Here is a 19,826-nt window from a genome sequence, read left to right as displayed (position 1 = left end):
CAGCACAGCCCCGGCAGCACCAGCGCGGCAGCGCCGGAGGCCGAGGAGGAGGCCCCGAGCCCCCGGCCCCGCTCTCCATGCCCGCGCCACCGCCCTGCTTCACCCAGGCTTCCAGCCTCAGGCAGGGCCGAGGGGCGGGGAGGACAAGCGGGAGGAGGAGGAAGGGACAGCTTCCTCCTCAGGCGGCGGCTGCGGCGCGGGAACCTGCGGCTGCGGCGCTTGTCACAGCCTTGATCTTGGCTCCACCCCTAACATCTCCTGGCTCCACCCCCAAAGTCTCCTGGCTCCACCCCCAAAGTTCCCAGGTATTTCTTCAATTGGACTTGGCAACCCTATACAGCGCTCAGAAAAAAATGTCAGCCAAATAGTCAGCCTGCAGTGCCATCTCGAAGTTCCATGAGTTTAGGAGTTGCCCATTCGGGATTGTGAAATTATTAGAGATGTGGGGGGTGGAATCTGGGGAGGGCAGGGTTTGGGGAGGGGAGAGAGCTCAATGGATATACTACCATAGAGTCAGATTCAGCAGAAGCTCACAGGAGCACAGCTCCTAAACCTTCTGAGGGTTTCTCCTCTTCCACCCCACGTACCTTGTCCACTCAATAGTAGGTACAGCTGCATAACAATCCCTGGATTAGGAGAGTGGGCAGCCAGCCAGCCACCAGGAGCTTTGCCACGCCCCCAGCAGCCCTCATTAACCCCTAGAGAAGCCCACCCCACCCTTTCTCCACTTCTTATGTGATTTTGGGCAGCAAGTGGCTTTCTGGCCTTTTGACTGGGGAGGTGAACATATGAACATATGAAGCTTCCTTCTACTGAATCAGACCCTCAGTCCATCAAAGTCAGTATTGTCTACTCAGCCTGGCAGTGACTCTCCAGGGTCTCAAGCTGAGGTGTTTCACGCCTGTTCACCTGGACCCTTTTTTGGAGATGTTGGGGATTGAACCTGGGGCCTTCTGCTTACCAAGCAGATACTCTACCACAGAGCCTTATGGTACACATATGGGTGGCCCAGGAGAGCCCCAGGCAAGAGAGGCCTGCTTGGGCTGGCTGGATCTCTAGCCAGCCCAAGCAGGCCTCACTCACCCAGGGCTCTCCTTTCTTGCATTGGGTTGCTTTTGGCTGGGGGAGTGGCATATGCTAATGAGTTATTCTAATGAGTTATTCTAATGAGCTCCACCACCTATTTTTCTACAAAATGACTCCTGTATAGAGTCTACCTTCTTCAGGAGAGGCTGTGGCTCAGTGGTAGAGCATCTGCTTGGCATGCAGGCATCTCCAGCTAAAAGGGTCAGGTTGTGGATGACATGAAAGACCCCTGCCTGAGTCCCTGGAGAGCTGCTGCTAGTCTCAGTAGATAATATTGACTTCGATGGACTGCTAGTCTGATTCAGCAGCTTTGCGTGTTCCAAAACAGTTTCACGTGTTCCAAAACAGCCGTTTTCTCTAGGAGGGCTGTTTTCTTTTACCTGGTGACGAGATCTCCAGCCACCACCTGGAGAAGGTGAGAAGCTACCCTGACCTGGATAACCCAAGCAAACCCAATCATGTTATATCTCAGAAGCTAAGCAGGGTTGACTCTGGCAAGTACTTGGATGGAAAACCTCCTTGGAATACCAGCAGTCAGGAGGGCAGGGGCAGGCTTTATTCAGCCACCTCCCTGAATATCCTCCAGGCCCCCAGTAGGGGTCAGTCACCAGAGGTCGCCATGACTTCCAGGTTCTTCTCTGGCAAGTATTTGAATGGAAGGCTGCCTTGGAATACCATCAGTCAGGAGGGCAGGGGCAGGCTTTATTCAGCCACCTCCCTGAATATCCTCCAGGCCCCCAGTAGGGGTCAGTCACCAGAGGTCACCATGACTTCCAGGTTCTTCTCTGGCAAGTATTTGGATGGAAAACCTCCTTGGAATACCAGCAGTCAGGAGGGCAGGGGCAGGCTTTATTCAGCCACCTCCCTGAATATCCTCCAGGCCCCCAGTAGGGGTCAGTCACCAGAGGTTGCCATGACTTTCAGGTTCTTCTCTGGCAAGTATTTGGATGGGAGACCTCCTTGGAATACCAGCAGTCAGGAGGGCAGGGGCAGGCTTTATTCAGCCACCTCCCTGAATATCCTCCAGGCCCCCAGTAGGGGTCAGTCACCAGAGGTCACCATGACTTCCAGGTTCTTCTCTGGCAAGTATTTGAATGGAAGGCCGCCTTGGAATACCATCAGTCAGGAGGGCAGGGGCAGGCTTTATTCAGCCACTTCCCTGGATATCCTCCAGGCCCCCAGTCACCAGAGGTTGCCATGACTTCTAGATTTGTGTGTGTGCACACACACACACATACACACAATACAAAAGTATTGAGAGTGAGGGGAGAGAGAGAGAGAGGCTGGACCATTGAGGTCTTGCTGTAAAAGAATAGATAGCAGGGAGGCCCTTGGAATGAGCCTGTGCAAAGGAACCAAGAGCAGCCTTGCAGGGAATGTGGAAGAAGTGTATGACTTGCCTGCTGCAAAGCTAGAGTTGCCAACTCCAGTCTGGGGAGTTCCTAGAGAATTTGGAGGAAAATTTCACCTAGGATCTATGGTGTACCGTAGAGGTTTGCCCTTGGCCGCTGCCATTTTCTCCAGGGGAACTGATCTCCGCAGTCTTGAGATGAGGTGAAATTTCAGGAAGCTGGTAACTCCATCAACAGCCAGTGGAACTGTTTGGAGTCTGCAAACCTGCCTTCTTCTAACTCAGATCACATTGCTGAGCCTTGCGGCTCCCCAGGTTTGGCAGAGAGGGCTCTTCCCCATCACCGGCTGCCTGAAGAATGTCTCCCCCCCCCCGAAGGTATCCATGTGGCAACGCCTTTCCTCCCCAACAGGGTATTCCTTGCCATCTCTACCCTTGCTGGGAGCCACCAGCTACTCCCTGAGCATGGCCGCTCAGAGTTTCTGTCCTTTCAGTCCAGAACAACACACACCCCTCTCCGAAGAGAGGAGGAAAGCTCCTACACTGTTGGCTTTCTGGAGGACTTGAAAAATAAAGTTACTTAGGAGAGTGTTTGTGGTGGAGTCCCAGTGAGTTTTTTAATAAGCATATGAACATATGAAGCTGCCTTATACTGAATCAGACCCTGGGTCCATCAAAGTCAGTATTGTCTACTCAGACTGGCAGCGGCTCTCCAGGGTTTCAAGCTGAGGTTTTTCACACCTATTTGCCTGGACCCTTTTAGTTGGAGATGCCAGGGATTGAACCTGGGACCTTCTACTTACCAAGCAGATGCACTACCACTGAGCCACCACCCCGCCCTCATATGTAGGCTTGTTGTTCTCAACATGACCCATCACCTTGAGCTTATCTTGGAACAGAGCACTCTAGTCCATAATGCGCTTCTCCGGTATAGCGCTGTCTTTTCAAAACCTCTCTTTTCTCCCACGCCCAAATGACTTCCCCCCCCTTGTTGATCGAAGCTCTTATTTTCCTAACATTGCTACTGTAACTCTTCATTTCCTCTCCAAGCGGGAGGGACGCTGTGCCGGCTTTCTATAAATCCTTAAGTCTCGCTCGAAGCACTCGGTTGTTTGCCCCTGATTTTTTGTTGTTGTTGTCGGTTTTTAAAATTCCCTGCGTGTCGCCAGAGGGTAAGACGCAAGCCCTTTCAGTGAGCACAGTAACAAGGTTAAATCTTGTATGTACAGCGTGAGCGGAGGCGATTGCATTACCTTTAATGTTTGTTCTTCCGCAATTGATCTAATCAGGCCGGGGCTGTGGAGCATATAGGATAGTGAATGGGAGACATCTCTAAATGCGATTTCTTCTTTGTGTCAATCCTCTTCCTCCGTTTTAGCTCCTGGCCTGGCCGATCGATTCGCCCGACACGCTGACCACTGTCACCATCACTCCTGATTTCCACGGCGTTCACAGTGGCTACATCACCAACTTGAAGAAATTCACCGCCTACTATACGTCAATCCTTTGCTTCACCACCCCGGGGGACGGGCCGCGGAGCCCACCGTTGCTGCTGAAGACTCATGAAGACAGTAAGTGCAGAGCCGTTTCATCCGCGACCAGGTTCTCGACGTGAGGCTCGACGGGCATATTCAAATTTTATTTGCTTCCCCTCCCCCAAATGAGCTCCCTAATTAGGCCAGTTCAAATCGATCGAGCAATGCAAAGGATTGTTAACCGTGGATTGAAAATGGGACTTTTCAAGAGGAGTGCCCCTCACGGAGAGCCGTCCTCGCAAATGAGTTCCACATCCAGGGGGAGCTTTTGCCTGTATAATCAAGTCAGGATTTATGGAAAGTATCAGCTGCTGTTGAATCACCACATTAGTTATATATGAATCAAGTAATTAATTGATATATCAGGGCTGCTGCACGAGTACGGCAGAGAGGATGAGTCTGGTGTTCGTCTACTACATCTGTCTCCATACTGAGGCATCACAAAATAGGGGAGGGGCAGTGGCTGGGGAGGGACAGTGGCTCAGTGGTAGAGCATCTGCTTGGTAAGCAGAAGGTCCCAGGTTCAATCCGCGGCATCTCCAACTAAAAAGGGTCCAGGCAAGTAGGCATGACAAACTTCAGCTTGAGACCTTGGAGAGCCGCTGCCAGTCTGAGTAGACAAGACTGATTTTGATGGACCGAGGGGCTGATTCAGTATAAGGCAGCTTCATATGTTCATATGTCTAGGGGAGGGACGGTGTTTCAGGGGTAGAGCCTCTGCTTGGTAAGCAGAAGGTCCCAGGTTCGATCCCCGGCATCTCCAACTAAAAAGGGTCCAGGCAAATAGGCGTGACAAACCTCAGCTTGAGTCCCTGGAGAGCCGCTGCCAGTCTGAGTAGACAATGCTGACTTTGATGGACCGAGGGTCTGACTGATTATAAGGCAGCTACATATGTTCAAAATATCTAAAATGTGGAACAAATATAGGGTTGACAGGAAGCCAGCAGGAAGGGTTTTTTTTTGGGGGGGGGGGGGTAATGTCCCAGGAGAAAATTATAAAGAAAATTAAGACTTACAGAAAGTTCTTACAGAAAGTTGATTCCTAGAGATACCCAGAAGTGATAATGATAACTCTAGGAATCACCAGGAACTCTATGGTCAGAACTTCCTGTAAGTAGATGAGGTCTTGTTTTTCAGTTTTTCTCCACCAGATGCTAGTGCCCTCCCCTTTGGCCCCAGTTTCTGCCTGCTGATCAGCTGAGCATCGGCACACAAGGGCCTCGATTCCCTGGAGGTGTCCTGCTATAAGCTGGCAACTGGCAACCCGAAGCAAACATAAAGACGATACAAGTGGGAGCCTGCATGGTGTGGTGGGTAGAGTGGCTAATGAGGATCTATGAGACCTATAACAACATAAGAGAAGCCAGACGTATTACTCCAGACATAAGAACATAAGAGAAGCCATGTTGAATCAGGCCAGGGGCCCATCCAGTCCAACACTCTGTGTCACACAGTGGCCAAAACCCAGGTGCCATCAGGAGGTTCACCAGTAGGGCCAGAACTCCAGTAGCCCTCCCACTCTTGCGCCCCAGGTGCCAAGAATACAGAGCATCACTGTCCCAGATAGACTGTTCCCTCTATACCTTCTGGCTATTAGCCACTGATGGACCTGTGCTCCATATGTTTGTCCCATCCCTTCTTGACGCTGTCTATAAGGGCCCAAATCCCTGCTCTGCCACGGAAGCTCAGTGGGTGACTTCTCTCCTTCTCTCTCTCAGCCTGACCTATCTCTTGGGGGTTTTGTGATGATAAAATGGAGGTAAAGAGAGCCACGTATGTTGCTCTGAGCTCCTTGGTGGAAGTGGGAAGGAGATTGAGATGCATGGAGGAGTGCTTGCCCATGGTTTCTGAGCATGCTCAGCTCTTCTTTGGAGATACAGATCTCGGTTTTGCACTGTGATGATCTCATCCAAGGCTGTCAGCAGTCAAGTGAGAACAAACCTTCCCTTGACATGTAAAGCGACTGTGGGGTGATGCCCATAGACCCTGTCCTTTCCAGCAAGACAGTTGCAAAAGAACTGTCATGTGCATTAAAAAGAAGGTGGGTCGCTCAAACCCGGGATGCCTTCCCTGCTGCAGCCTCTGGAGCGACATCATTCAGTATCTTTTCCCTTATGCTTTTTTTCTTCTTCAGCGGGGTCTCAGAGGGGCTTACAAGATTCACAGGCTTCAAAAATACAATTTAAATGAGGAAAGAAAAAGAAGCAGCACGTGCAAACTCCCAGCAGTGGCTGTGCTCATGAAGGGTCTCCGGCTGTGAGCCAAGAGCCTTTGGGAGTATGCCCTTTGACCTATACCAGGGGTGGCCAAACTGTGACTTGGGAGCCACATGTGGCTCTTCAACACATATTGAGCGGCTCTTGAAGCTCCCACCACCTCATTGGCTGGCTTGAAGAAGGCATTTGTCTCTATATATCACTTCTCCAAGCCAATGGGAATGCATTTAAAGTTGCTTTCTTTCCATCTCTCCTCCCCATCTATTTGCTTTCTTTCCACCTCTCTCTCCCCATCTCCCTCCCTCCCTCCTTCCTTCCTTCCTTCCTTCCTTCCTTCCTTCCTTCCTTCCTTCCTTCCTTCCTTCCTTCCTTCCTTCCTTCCTTCCTTCCTTCCTTCCTTCCTTCCTTCCTTCCTTCCTTTTCTCAAACATCTGATGTTCATGTCTTGTGACTCTCAAACATCTGATGTTTATTTTATGTGGCTCTTCGGTTAAACAAGTTTGGCCACCCCTGATCTATACCAAGGCTTAAATACCTGCAAAGAGTGAAGGGCCAGAAGCTCAGCAGAGCTCAGCTGCTGTTAAAGGTAACATATGATTGATGGGTAGTAGCGTATCCTAGGAATGTTTCCCCTGGCCTGATACGCCAAAGGCTGGTAGAGAAAACTAGCATTGTCTGGCTTGCAGTGCAAGGACTCTCCCATCCCCCACTTTCCGGTTGAAGTCTCACCCCTGCTGCGGTAGAGAAACCTAGACAATGCAGGAGAGATGGATAGCTTCTCAGACATGGTTATTTTCTGTCCCTTTGCCCCTCTTTAGCAACCGCATGCTTGTCATGCTGGCTGCAGAGGGGGAGATCTCATAGACCCCTTCGACGTTTAGGAAGCCTGACTCCAAATGCTGACAGATTGGCTGTGGGAGTGACAAGGTTGGGGGGAAAGCATGGGCTGCCTGCTAACCCCAGCGCTGGGGGGCTTACGAAGCAGAGGCCACAGAAGGCCCAGGGGACTTGTACACTCGGTCCACTGGTTTATAACAGTCTGCTAGACACATCGGCCTACTGCTCTGTAACATCTGTTAACAGGCCAGAGTTGTCAAGAAATGGCCAAAGGCTCTGGGGCTGTGAAGAGCAGCACAGGGAGCAAGAGAGCTAGATCTGGGTGGCTAGCAGCATTGAAAGACCTTGAGCTGGACACTGTGGCTCAGTGGGTTCGTGGCTCAGCGGCAGAGCATCTGCTTTGCCCGCAGAAGGTCCCGTCTTCTGTGGCATTGGAGTTCTCAGACAAGGTGAGAGCAAACAAAAGAGAATGACCCATCTAGTCCAACACCCTGTGTCACACAGTGACCAAAACCCAAGTGCCTTCAGAAGGTCCACTACCAAGACCAGAACTCCAGAAGCCCTCCCATTGTTGCCTCTCGAGCACTAAGAAGACAGAGCATCATTGACCTAGACATAAGAACACAAGAGAAGCCATGTTGGATCAGGCCAATGGCCCATCTAGTCCAACACCCTGTGTCACACAGTGGCCAAAACCCAGGTGCCCTCAGAAGGTCCACTACCAAGACCAGAACTCCAAAAGCCCTCCCATTGTTGCCCCTCGAGCACTAAGAAGACAGAAAATCACTGACCCAGACATAAGAACACAAGAGAAGCCATGTTGGATCAGACCAATGGCTCATCCAGTCCAACACGCTGTGTCACACAGTGGCAAAAACCAGGTGCCCTCAGAAGGCCCATCAGTGGAGCCAGGACTCCAGATGCCCTCCCACTGTGGCCCCTCAAGTGCCCAGAATACACAGAATCACTGCCCCAGAGTGTTCCCTCGATACCTTATGGCTAATAGCCACTAATGGAGCTCCTTTTAAGCAAGTTACTTTACGGGTCTTTTGTGGACTGCTCAGGGCCAGGTTGACTAGCTTGCTTCCACTTTGCTTCTAACAGGGAAGGCCTGTGACTCAGCAGAATAGCCTCCACTTTGTATGCAGAAGCTTCCAGGTTCAATCCACAGCATCTCCAGCTAAAAGGATCAGATAGAAGGTAGTAGTTGGTGTGAAAGACCTCTACCTGAGACTCTGGAGAGCTGCTGCCAGTCTAAGTAGACAATACTGACCTCGATGGACTGAGGGTCTGATTCACTGTAAGACAGCGTCATGTGATTCAGTCAGTGGAACCACATGATGGAATCAGTTCCCTCACTTTTCTCTGGCTCTTCCTAGTTCGAGTTCATTTCAAGAGTCTTCAGAACTGGGCAGAGACCCAGATGTGGCCCCTGAAGCCCAGAAATGTGGCCACTGGAGATTTGCAAAGTGGCTCTGAGCAAGAAAGGCAGAGCAGATCAGTCACTGATGTGATGTAATGCAGGAGCGCTTAAGACTTCCAGAATTCCACTGACACACATTAAACCAGCACAATCAATCTCATCCTTGTGAGATGGGTGTATCTAGCACGACCCCTCAACCCATTGTTCTCTCTGTCTTCCCCCCCATCAGCTGTGCATGAGATTAGTTTCTGCATCCTTTTGCTTTTGTAGTCAGCCATGTAATATTAGAAAATGGCCATCACTCAGCATCTGGGAGTGCACCCCCCCCCCAAGTTCAAGGGGGGAGGGGGTCTCACACATGCCAGAGAAGTGCTGTCAATCACAGGAGGGAATGGTAGGTGGATATGAAGGCTTTGGCTCAGTGTTTTCTCACACTTTTACCCAGGAAAGGTAGGCAGGGTCAGCAAGCTTTTCTTCCATCCTGTTCTAACTCTCTCTGTCACGCAGTCTTTCTGTCAAGGAACCAGAGCCTGGGACCGATTCTCCGTTAGGCTTCTTCCGGCACTGGAGTTCTTTCCCCCCCGACACTTCCATCCGATTTTGCACAAGCTGCCGCGCTGCAGCGACTTGGCCCGCCTCTTTCCCGCCGCAAGCAAGATCTTCTGAAAGCCGGTTTTTGTTTGCCGCAGGAAAGAGGCACCCCAAGTCGCAGCTGCAGGGCAGCTTGTGCAAAATTGGATTGAAGCGTCAGGGCGAAAAGAGCTTCGACCAGAACAAGGCTAGTGGGGAATCGGTGCGTGTCTCTCAGAGCTCATGCCTCCCAAACTAGCAAATGGGGCACACAAGAAAACCAAAACCTTCTTAAAAATATGTGCATAGGGTTATTGAGCAGTAAAATTAGCAATATGACTGGGCAACAGAGTCTCTAGAACTGATTAGAGGAAAATCCCATGATCAAAATTATATTTGCTGTAGAGAAAATCAGAGGCCTTTTATGTTCCCTTTCCCTCCCCTTTTTTAGGTTCTTGTCCTTTATGTTGATGTTTGTGTATAGTTTCAGGGTTTTTTATGTCTTCTAGCTTTTTTCTAATAAAATTTAAAATTCCTGTGCAAAAAAATAGAATTAGTGAAGGGAGTTGTTTTTAACACTTCAGTATCTGGCATGAACTGGTGCACCCTTCCAATGGCAGAGTCCAGGCTAGAAGCCCCTTCCCTCCTCAGGCTCCACCCCCCAAAAATCTCCAGATATTTCCCAAATTGGTGTTAGTTGTAGCTCTCCCCATAGGACTGCCAATCCTCAAGTGGGTGCAGGGGACCCCCCTCCGGTTTGAAGGCTCTCCACCTGCTTTAGGAGCATCAGAAAGCGGGGTGGTGGGGAGGTCTGCTGAGACTGATTCCCATAGAGTATAATGGAGAATTGATCTGCAGGTATCTGGGGCTCTTTGGGGGGCTGTTTTATTTTAGATAGAGTACCAAATTTGCAGCATAGCATCTAGTGCCTCTCCCCAGAATACCCTCCGAGTTTCAAAAAGATTAGACCAGGGGGTACAATAATATGAGATCCAAAAAAAGGTGCCCCTCTCCCTCATTATTTCCAAATGGAGGGAAGGCATTTAAAAAGTGTGCGGTCCCTTTCAGTGTGATGGCCAGAACTCCCTTTGGAGTTCAGTTGTGACACCCTTGTTCCTGGCTCCAACCCCAAAGTCTCCAACCCCGAAGTCCCCAGATATTTCTTGAATTGGACCTGGCAACCCCATCTCCCCATGAAGCAGGGGAAAGGAGGCTCCTTTTCTACCTGTGAGATAATCAGGGCTCTCCTTGCTGCCAGAGAGGAGCTGAGCAGCTGTTTCCACCCAGCAGGGACCCAATCAACTCCTGGTAAAGTTGCCAGCCGTCAGACCGGTGATGGAAAAGCAGAATATTGTTGGCTGTTGGAGGCGGGTTGTTCAGACAGTGATTTTATTATTTTACCTGACAGCTCTCTCTCACTGTGTTAGGAAGGAAAAGGTGCAAATATTGAAATGAAAATTATTGTAATCTCGCTAGAGTCTTCTCTCCCACTTTTGTCTTGGTTTAGAGATAGCAAGAGAGCCAAAGATTCTTCAGTGACAGAATTGCTGATAGTAAATAAGCACAATTTGGGCCATAATGTGTGAGGAGAGCGAGAGACAGAGAAAGAGAATATCTCTGGTACTTTATAAATGTGCATGAGTGTTCTGGAATTTCAATAGAAAATTGCAATTTGATTGGCTGGAACATTTCCCCAGCGTGCGAATTCAAGGAAGACAAATTTTCGTTTCACAGCTCGGTTCGGGCCCATCCCCTGCCCACTAGCGAGCCCTCCCGCCAGCAATGCTCATAGCTGCATCTTTGTACCCAACGGCACTAGCAGTGAGAGCAGCTGGGATCACGGGGGGGTAGAGTGCTAGTGAGTGGGGGGATGGACACTAGCAGGTGTTCGACCTCAGGGTACGCTGACACCAGCGCGGGTCCTGGGGCACCTGACAAACTCCATCCCAGGGCCAGGAGAAGCATTCAAGAAACCCTTCATCAGACACAGTGAGCACTGACTCACAAAAGCTCCCTCTGGAATAATTCTCCTCAGTCTTCATCGTGCCAGTGGACTCCTGGACAACTACCACAAGCCAAGGCACTGCCAGGGCAGAGTTTCCCAGTTTATTTATTTTAGTAAATTTCTATTCCGCCCATTCCCTATAGGACTCAGGGCAGAGTACAACATAGAATAAAACAATAAAATACAATCAAAACATTTTATAAACAGACAACTCAACAGCACTCAGATTACCATGACATCACATATTGCCCAGCCTAGCCATCTCACATCATGATATCTCATAGGGATGGCAGTTTTTATTCCAATTCCTAGCACAGATGACAGTCCCGGCTGGGGAGGAGAACCAGGTCAAGAATAGACGCCTGCAGCCTCAGCTAAAAGCCTGGCGGAACAGCTCCGTTTTACAGGCCACACGGAAGGCTAATAAGCCAGGTGGGGCCCGGATCTCAATAGGGAGCTGATTCCACCAGGTTGGGGCCAGGACTGAAAAAGCCCTGGTCCTAGTTGAGGCAAGGCAGGCATCTCTTGGGCCAGGAATGGCCAACAGATGTTCGGAGGTTGAACGTGACGACCTCTTGGGCATATATGGAGACGGTACCACAGGTATGTTGGTCCCAAGCCGTGTAAGGCTTTATATGTTAGCACTAGAACCTTGAAGCGGATCCGGTACTCGATAGGCAACCAGTGCAGACTGCGGAGTGCCGGCCGAATGCCCACCTGTAAAAGTGGTGGAGTCAGCAGGCGGGCCACCGCACTCTGCACCCGCTGCAATTTCCGGATCAGTCTCAAGGGTAAGCCAGCATAGAGCGAGTTACAGTAGTCTAGTCTGGAAGTGACCATTGCATGGATCACTGTAGCCAGGTCCTGGGGGGATAGATATGGTGCTAGCTGCCTGACCCGCCGAAGATAACAAAAGGCAGACGTGGCAACCATCGTGATCTGGACCTCCATGGAAAGGGAGGCATCAAAGGTCACTCCCAAGCTCCTCACCTTTTGAGCTGGGAGCTCGATGCCCATACCCACCCCACCCCGACTCAGGTACAGGACCTCCTTCTTAGCTGGATTCAGCTTCAGCCGGCTCTGTTGTAACCACCCAGCGATGGCTCCCAATGCCTCAGATAACTGGTCAGGAGTAGCGACTGGATGGCCACTCATCAACAGACAGAGCTGGGTGTCATCAGCATACTGGTGGCAACCTAGCCCAAACCCTCGGGCAATTTGGGCAAGGGGGCACATATAGATGCTAAATAATATTGGCGAGAGAATGGCTCCTTGCAGCACTCCACATATAAGTGGATGCCACAAGGAAGTCTGCTTGCCAAGCACCACCCTTTGTCCCCGTCCCCGGAGAAAGGAGGAAAACCATTGTAAAGCCACCCGTGTATTGATTCCAGGGTGGTAGGAAGGATTGCTGATGTGTCCCTGGCTAGTGGAGACAAAGACATGGCATGTGGCCGGACTCTCTACATCAGCTGGAGCTGTGTGGCACTACAGAAGCCAATTTGCTCCCTACCTCATGTTTCTTGGCTCGCTGTTTTGAGACAGAGCACAGATTCTGGACTTGATGCCCTGAAAAAATGTTGCATTTTCCCCCACATTCAGAAAATGGGATATAACCAAACCGCTGGTTTTAAAGCAAGGCTTTCCTCCACTCCGACTGACTTGAATAGATCCCTTGTGAATCCTGGAGTGTGTCCTGGACTGAGAATTTCCTTTGCATAATATTTCGATTTTCCGGATGCCGGGAAACATCATTTCTGTAGTTTGCCCCGCATTCCAAGCTCAGCATTGCCAACTAGCTAGAAGACACCTGTTGGCAATTTTCCTTCTTTGTAGTTGGAGGGGGGGATTAGGGACTGGGTGGAAGTGGACAGGAAAGAGGATGTGGATTGGCAACTGGGGTAAACGGGGATGGTGCCGTAGGGCAGCCCACCCCAGCACAGTTCCCGGGAATGGGGAGACCACGACTATAAAGTGAGACTGAACCCTCCTTTTCTCAATTTGCTGAAGAGAGGAGAGCGAGCGGGATCACAAATCAGCGCCGGTCCCTTCCTCGAAGATCAGGATTTGATTGATCGGAGACGGCACATTTTTGACAGTCTGTTCTGTTTTACTCTCTTTCATTGCCCACCTGGGAATGCCATTTTAAGAGCTGTTGAGTTCCGGCCATAAAAAAAACCACTCTAGGAGTTCCACCTAGTTGCACGCATTTGCAGAGGAATTACTACTGTGAGAGCGAGCACATTTGGAACGGGTGCATCCCCGGCAGAGCGAGGACAGTCTTTGCCCTTCGGTTTGCCCTTGCAAAAGTTCCCATCCAAAGTCATGCACCGCCATGGTGAACACGAGCATCTGCAGAGACAAATTACACTTTTCGGGACCTGGGCAAAAACTGTAGTTCGGGGGGGATTCTGCCTGCCTGTTCTCATTAGATTACATCAAGAGAAAAAGACAGGGAACAAATGTGAGCAAATCTGCCCTTGCCAGTCTCTTTGGATGGAGATGGGACAAGCGATGATTCACCTGGGCGATAGCTAGAAGGGCCCATCTTCCTTCAGCAACTCTCTGCTGGCCCTGGCTTAGTTTTTTGCAGGACTTTTTTTGTAGCAGGAACTCCTTTGCATATTAGGCCACACCCCCTGATGCAGCCTATCCTTCTGAAGCTTACAGTAGGCCCTGTACTAAGAGCCCTGTAAGCTCTTGGAGGATTGGCTACATCGGGGAGGTGTGGCCTAATATGCAAAGGAGTTCCTGCTATTTAAAAAAAGCTATTTAAATCCCCTCCCCCAAAACTGCCACCTGAATTGGAACCGAAGTCAATTGGGAGGGGGGTGAACTTTGCTTCTCCAGTTTAACAGACTTCCCTTTTCTGATTGCCAGAGCCAGGAGCTGTGGGGCATTTGAGTTTCACGGAGATTCTGGACACTTCGCTCAAGGTCAGCTGGCAAGAACCTGTGGAGAAAAACGGCATCATTACAGGCAAGTACCAGCAGCTCTCTGCAGCTCCTTACGGGAAAGGGAGGGGGGAAATGTCAGAGGAGGCTAGGGGATCCGGGGAGGGAAAGTGAATCACATTGCAAGTCAGCTTTTTCTCAAGAGCATCTGCCTGAGACCCCAGATGTGCTGTGACCACTTTTTCCTCCTGGTAGCTGAAAAGTCAACCCAGAGGTGCTAGAGAAGGCACAGATCCAATTACAGCCACCTGACAATCATGCAATTACAGGCCACTAGAAAAGAAGAAATCAGCTTCCCACCAGCTCTTGAAGCTTGTTAAATCACAGGTGTGTGTCTGCCCTCTCTCCTTCTGTTTTCCTGCCATCCTCTGTGGCTGGAGTCTGGTGTCAAGAGCTCAAGGTACTGAAGTGACTCCAAAGACCGCACAGTAACCTAAGAAGTTATAACTTGGGTGGAAATCTCTTTTTTCCCCCTGCAGTGTTTATGGTTTCTCTAGAAGGCTCCAAACACATTGCAGATAAATAATGAGCAGGAATACATAGGGTTGAGCAGGAATACATAGGAATGCAGTTCCTGCTGGCTTGGTGTCAAGGGTGTGGCCTAATATGCAAATGAGTTCCTGCTGGGCTTTTTCTACAAAAAAAAGTCATGTGCAGAAAAAAGTGATGTCAGAGGTGTAGTCTAATATGTAAATGAGTTCCTGCTGGTTTTTCCTACAAAAAAAAAAAGCCCTGTGTGGAAAAAAGTGGTGTCGGGGGTGTTGTATAATATGCAAATGAGTTCCTACTGGACTTTTTCTACAAAAAAAACCCTGTGTGAAAAAAAGGGATGTCAGGGGTGTAGTCTAATATGCAAATGAGTTCCCACTGGGCTTTTTCTACAAAAAAAAGCCCTGTGTGGAAAAAAAAGTTATGTCAGAGGTGTAGTCTAATAAGTTCCTGCTGGGCTTTTTCTACAAAAAGCCCTTTGTGGAAAAAAGGAGATGTCAGGGCTTTTGTATAATATGCAAATGAGTTCCTGCTGGGCTTTTTCTACAAAAAAAGTCCTGTGTGGAAAAAGTGATGTCAGGGGTGTGGTCTAATATGCAAATGAGTTCCTGCTGGGCTCTTTCTACAAAAAAGTTCTAAGGTAAATATTTCAATCACTAAAACAAGCACTAGCCAATACTAAAAAACAACCACCCATTTTATAACTTCAGAGGGTAGCAGCGTTGGCTTGGAACAGAAAAGCTGGATTTGAATCCGGGAGCACCTTTGAGGCCAATAAGATTTTGAGGGGTCTGAACTTTCAAGAGTCAAAGCTCCCTTCATCAGAATTAAGCAGGAATGGAGATCTGAGGCTTTGTATCTTGTCCATATGGTTCGATGCCCCCAAACGTAATGCCTGATAAATGTCTGACTTAACTCTCCCCCCGCCCCTTCCTTTAAGGAGCTCAGGGTGGGACACACCGATCTGCCCTCGCTCTTTTCGCCTCACTCTTGAGAGACAGGTGAGGCTCGGAGTTTCGGACCAGCCCCACATCACCCAATGAACTTCATGGCAGAGGAGGCCTCCTGGGGTGCGGCTCAGTGGCAGAGCATCTGCTCAGCATGCAGAAGGTCCCTGGTTCAGTCCCCAACAGTCCCCAGTTAAAGGAACTAGGTAGCAGATGATGTGAGAAACCTCAGCATGAGACCCTAAAGAGCTGCTGCCAGTCCGAGTAGACCAGGGGTGTCAAACATGCAGCCCGAGGGTCAAATCAGGCCCCCGGAGGGCTCCTATCAGGCCCCCGAGCAACTGGCTGTCATCTGCTTCCTTCTGCCTCTCTCTTGCTTCTTCTGCATCTCAACTTGCTTTGCAAGGCCTGCTCAATCGCACAGGAGCTTCAGAGCAAAACTTCGATTTTCTCCATTGGTTGAGACTCCTTTCCCTCCTGGTCCCCTGGGGAGGGAGGGAAAGAGCCAGAGCTTCCTTTGCCCATTTCCCTGGATCCCGTGGGAGAAAGACAAAGAAAGCACCTTTAAGGCCAGCAGATGCTAATGTTTTAAGTTTTTTTTTTTTAAAAAAAATCTTATCATATCATATCAGTTTTATTTATATCCCGCCCTCCCCGCCGAAGCAGGCTCAGGGCGGCTAACAACACAAATCAATACATTAATTTTACAAGATATTTAAACAAAAACTAATTAACAATTTAATTAAAATTCTACTAAAACTCTAAAATCAATAAAATTAATATGATGGTGCTATTATACAGATGGTGAATTTCATTAGCAGTTTCCCCCTTAGTCGGTGAAGGCCAATCGAAAAAGGATAGTCTTGCAGGCCCTGCGGAACTGTTCAAATTCCCGCAGGGCCCGCATTTCCTCCGGAAGCTGGTTCCATAGGCGTGGAGCCATAACAGAGAAAGCCCGATCACGGGTGCTTTGAAACTTTACCTCTTTTGGCCCGGGGATAGTCAGCAAGTTCTTCCCAGCTGACCTCAGTGCTCTCTGGGGTTCGTATGGGGAAAGACCGTCCCTAAGGTAGGCAGGTCCTCGGCCATATAGGGCTTTAAAGGTAATAACCAGCACTTTGTAACGAATCCGGTATATAACTGGCAGCCAGTGCAGTTCACGCAGCCCCGGCTGTATGTGCTCCCCCTTTGGGAGCCCCAACAGCAGTCTAGCAGCCGCGTTTCTGTCCTTTAAAAAGTTTATATCCCTGCTACCTAATCTTAAATAGGTACACACACAGCCTGGCCCGACATGGCCCAGCCCAGCCCAGCCCGACAAGGTCTCATTTATATCAGATCTGGCCCTCATAACAAATGAGTTCGACACCCCTGGCTCAGTAGACAATACTGACCTCGATGGACCAAAAGTCTGATCCAGCATTAGGCCAACTCGCTCGAAGATATGTCCGTTGTCCGGGTGACACAGGAGCTGCTTCTCTACCCAAGCCCAATAAAGCTAGAAAGGAAAGCTAAAGATCTTTGTTTTTTTTTTTCATTTATGAGAAAATCAAAGGCTAAAGACCCAATGGGGAAGCTCTATAAGCAAGAAAAGTTTCCCCCGTTCTGGTGAGCATCACGTTTAAGGCCGGGAGGTGGCAAAATCACTCGTTTTCCCTGCAATGGCTCAGTGGCTTATACAACTGCTGCTTAGAAATCGTAAAGAGTGCTCAGAAGGGCGCCTACTTCATCACTTCTGCTAGCGGATGTCATTTACTGTGACTTGGTTTTTAATTCTGGGACACAGAACGAGTCTTAAAGCGCAGAGGGTATTAGGGGGGAGCGCGCCAGCTTTGGGTAAATTGCCCGTTCCTCTCATTGCAAATCTCAGTGTCTTCCTCTCTCCTTCGGTAAACTCTGATTTATGAGGGGCTGCATGCAGACGGACAGTTTGTGATTGGATGTGCTGCTCCCTCCTCTGGAATTTACTCCAGATCAACAGAAAATTATTTCTGAAACTCTTCTGGCCATTAGTTTCAGTTAGGCTGCGGTTTATGGAGGAGGAGGCGCTAATCTTTGGGGGTGCTTCTCTCTTCTGCTGGCTTATGTTTGAGGCAGAGAAATCATCTTCTTGCCTGGTTCGTTTGGTGACTTTTCATCATTCAACGGCACCTGTTTTATGTCCGCTCTGTGCCTCCCCAGTTTCCCTGTCTCAGCCAATCACCTGAGCATCAGGGCTTCTTCTGCTGGCTGAATTCCTTTCCATCAATAGACAGGGTTTTTTTGTTTTGTATCTGCTTTGATGGAACGTAAGAGAAGCCATACTTCATCAGGCCCATCCCCTCCGCGTCAAACAGTGGCCATAACTCAGGTGCCATCAGGAGACCCTCCAATGGGGCCAGAACTCTAGAAGCCCTCCCACTGTGCCCCACCCCAAGCACCAAGAAGACAGAGCATCACTGCCTCAGACATAAGAACATCAGAGAAGCCATGTTGGACCAGGCCAGTGGCCCATCCAGTCCAACACCCTGTGTCAGAAAGTGGCCAAAATCCAGGTGCCATCAGGAGGTCCACCTATGGGGCCAGAACTCCAGAAGACCTCCCACTGCTGCCCTCTCCCAAGCACCAAGAAGACAGCATCACTGCCTTGGACATAAGAACATCAGAGAAGCCATGTTGGACCAGGCCAATGGCCCATCCAGTCCAGCACTCTGTGTCATAAAGTGGCCAAAAGCCAGGTGCCATCAGGAGGTCCACCAATGGGGCCAGAACTCCAGAAGACCTCCCACTGTTGCCCCTTGAGCACCAAGAAGACAGAGCATCACTGCCCCAGACATAAGAACATAAAAGAAGCTATGTTGGATCAGGCCAATGGCCTCTCCGTTCCAACACTCTTGTCTCACACAGTGGCCAAAACCCAGGTGTAAAAGCATGCATGCTTCTTCAGTTCTGAAGAAGTGTACGTGCACACAAAAACTTGTATCTTGAATAAAACTTTGTTGATCTTCAAGGTGCCACCAGTCTCAAACTTTGTGCTGCTGCTTCAGATCAATTCAGTTACCCTCCTGTATTATTGAGACTAAAGTTTATTTTATTTTTTTTACCTGATGCTCACGGTCCAGGAATGCTAGTTTGGCTGCATGCACATCGGAGGGGAGTTGGTCTGCTCAAGAACACCAGGTAAATTTGCCTGGTTCCTGCAGAGCTTGAGAGAATGGCAAGTGATTGAAGTAGGGAAGGTGGAAGTGGTCACATTGAAAAAGAAGTCTTGCACTCCAAACCATGACTTTGGATTGTGACTGGAGGCCTGGGGGCGGAGGTGGGGGGGAGGAACACCTAGACAAAGAGCAGCTAATGAACTCCCGGCCTAAGTTCCACCCAGATTTGTGGCCCCAAGGATTTCTGATAGAATCCCAAGTGAGCCAATGGAGGAGGAGGAGAAATAGTAGTAGAAGAAAAAGAAATAATAGTAGAGGTGGAGAAGGAAAAGAAGAAGAAGAAGAAATAATAGTAGAGGTGGAGAAGAAGAAATAATAGTAGAGATGGAGAAGGAGAAGAAGAAGAAGAAGGAGAAGGAGAAGAAGAAGAAGAAGAAATAGTGGAGGAGGAGGACATTGGATTTATACGCTGCCCTTCATTCAAAATCTCAGTGCAGCTTACAATCTCCTTCCCTTCCTCTCCCCACTACAGACACCCTGTGAGGTAGGTGGGGCTGAGAGAGCTCTGAGAGAACTGTGAGTGGCCAGGGTCACCCAGCAGTTTTATATGGAGGAAGAGTGGGGAATCCAACCTGATTCTCTCAGATTTCAGTCCACACACTTAAACCATTACACCAAACTGGTGCTTGGTGTGTTCCTGTGACCATCAGGAGAGCATGTCAGTAGAAGACTCAGGAAAATAGAGATCCAATTCCTAGGCTCCTGTCAAAATGCACTAGAACATCAGGAAAGGCAGTTTGAAAGAACACATTGTGCCAAGCGGTTGTGGGAAGCACACAGTCTTTAATGCTCCCGGCTGGCATTTCTGTCCTTAAAGATTGCTTCAGTTACTCCCTTTTCTATTTGGGGTCTCTGAAGCTGGGGACCAGCATGTTCCCTGTCGGCGATGCCACGATTCAGAGAAATCATCTTCATTTCTTGTTCCTGCAAACAACACGGACGCCCCCCAGCCAGGTTAGCAGAAGGGGCTCGTCGTTGTTGAATCATCTCCGATTCACGTTGCGGCAAGAACATACTGTGCTTTCTTGCCCTCGTCCTAATCAGCAGTAATCAAGAAAACTCCCCCCCCACCACCACCACCAAAAAAACACAACCTCTCTCTCTCTGCAGGCCGTCAGAAGAAAGGGTCACGTGCTCCAGGGAGAATAAAGTTGTCGGTGGAGTTTCAGAGGAGCCAGGGCGGAGAACAAGCAAAATCAGAAGCAAAATTGGAACATCC

The 19,826-nt window shown here is 49.5% G+C and overlaps 1 protein-coding gene across 1 annotated transcript in view; it reads left to right on the top strand.

Annotated features, from left to right (window-relative positions):
* Positions 1 to 19,826, top strand: part of SDK1 (sidekick cell adhesion molecule 1) — a 936,924-nt gene that overhangs the window by 661,715 nt on the left and 255,383 nt on the right. Inside the window, exons 21-22 of the mRNA XM_060260466.1 lie at positions 3,816 to 4,008; positions 13,904 to 14,002. Of these exons, the coding sequence (XP_060116449.1) occupies positions 3,816 to 4,008; positions 13,904 to 14,002 (292 nt within the window). The remainder of the gene's footprint in view (positions 1 to 3,815; positions 4,009 to 13,903; positions 14,003 to 19,826) is intronic.

This window comes from Heteronotia binoei, chromosome 20, assembly GCF_032191835.1.
Source record: "Heteronotia binoei isolate CCM8104 ecotype False Entrance Well chromosome 20, APGP_CSIRO_Hbin_v1, whole genome shotgun sequence".
Classification (NCBI taxonomy): domain Eukaryota; kingdom Metazoa; phylum Chordata; class Lepidosauria; order Squamata; family Gekkonidae; genus Heteronotia; species Heteronotia binoei.
The sequence above is the reverse complement of the archived record's forward strand: the minus strand, read 5'-3'. Positions and strand labels throughout refer to the sequence as shown.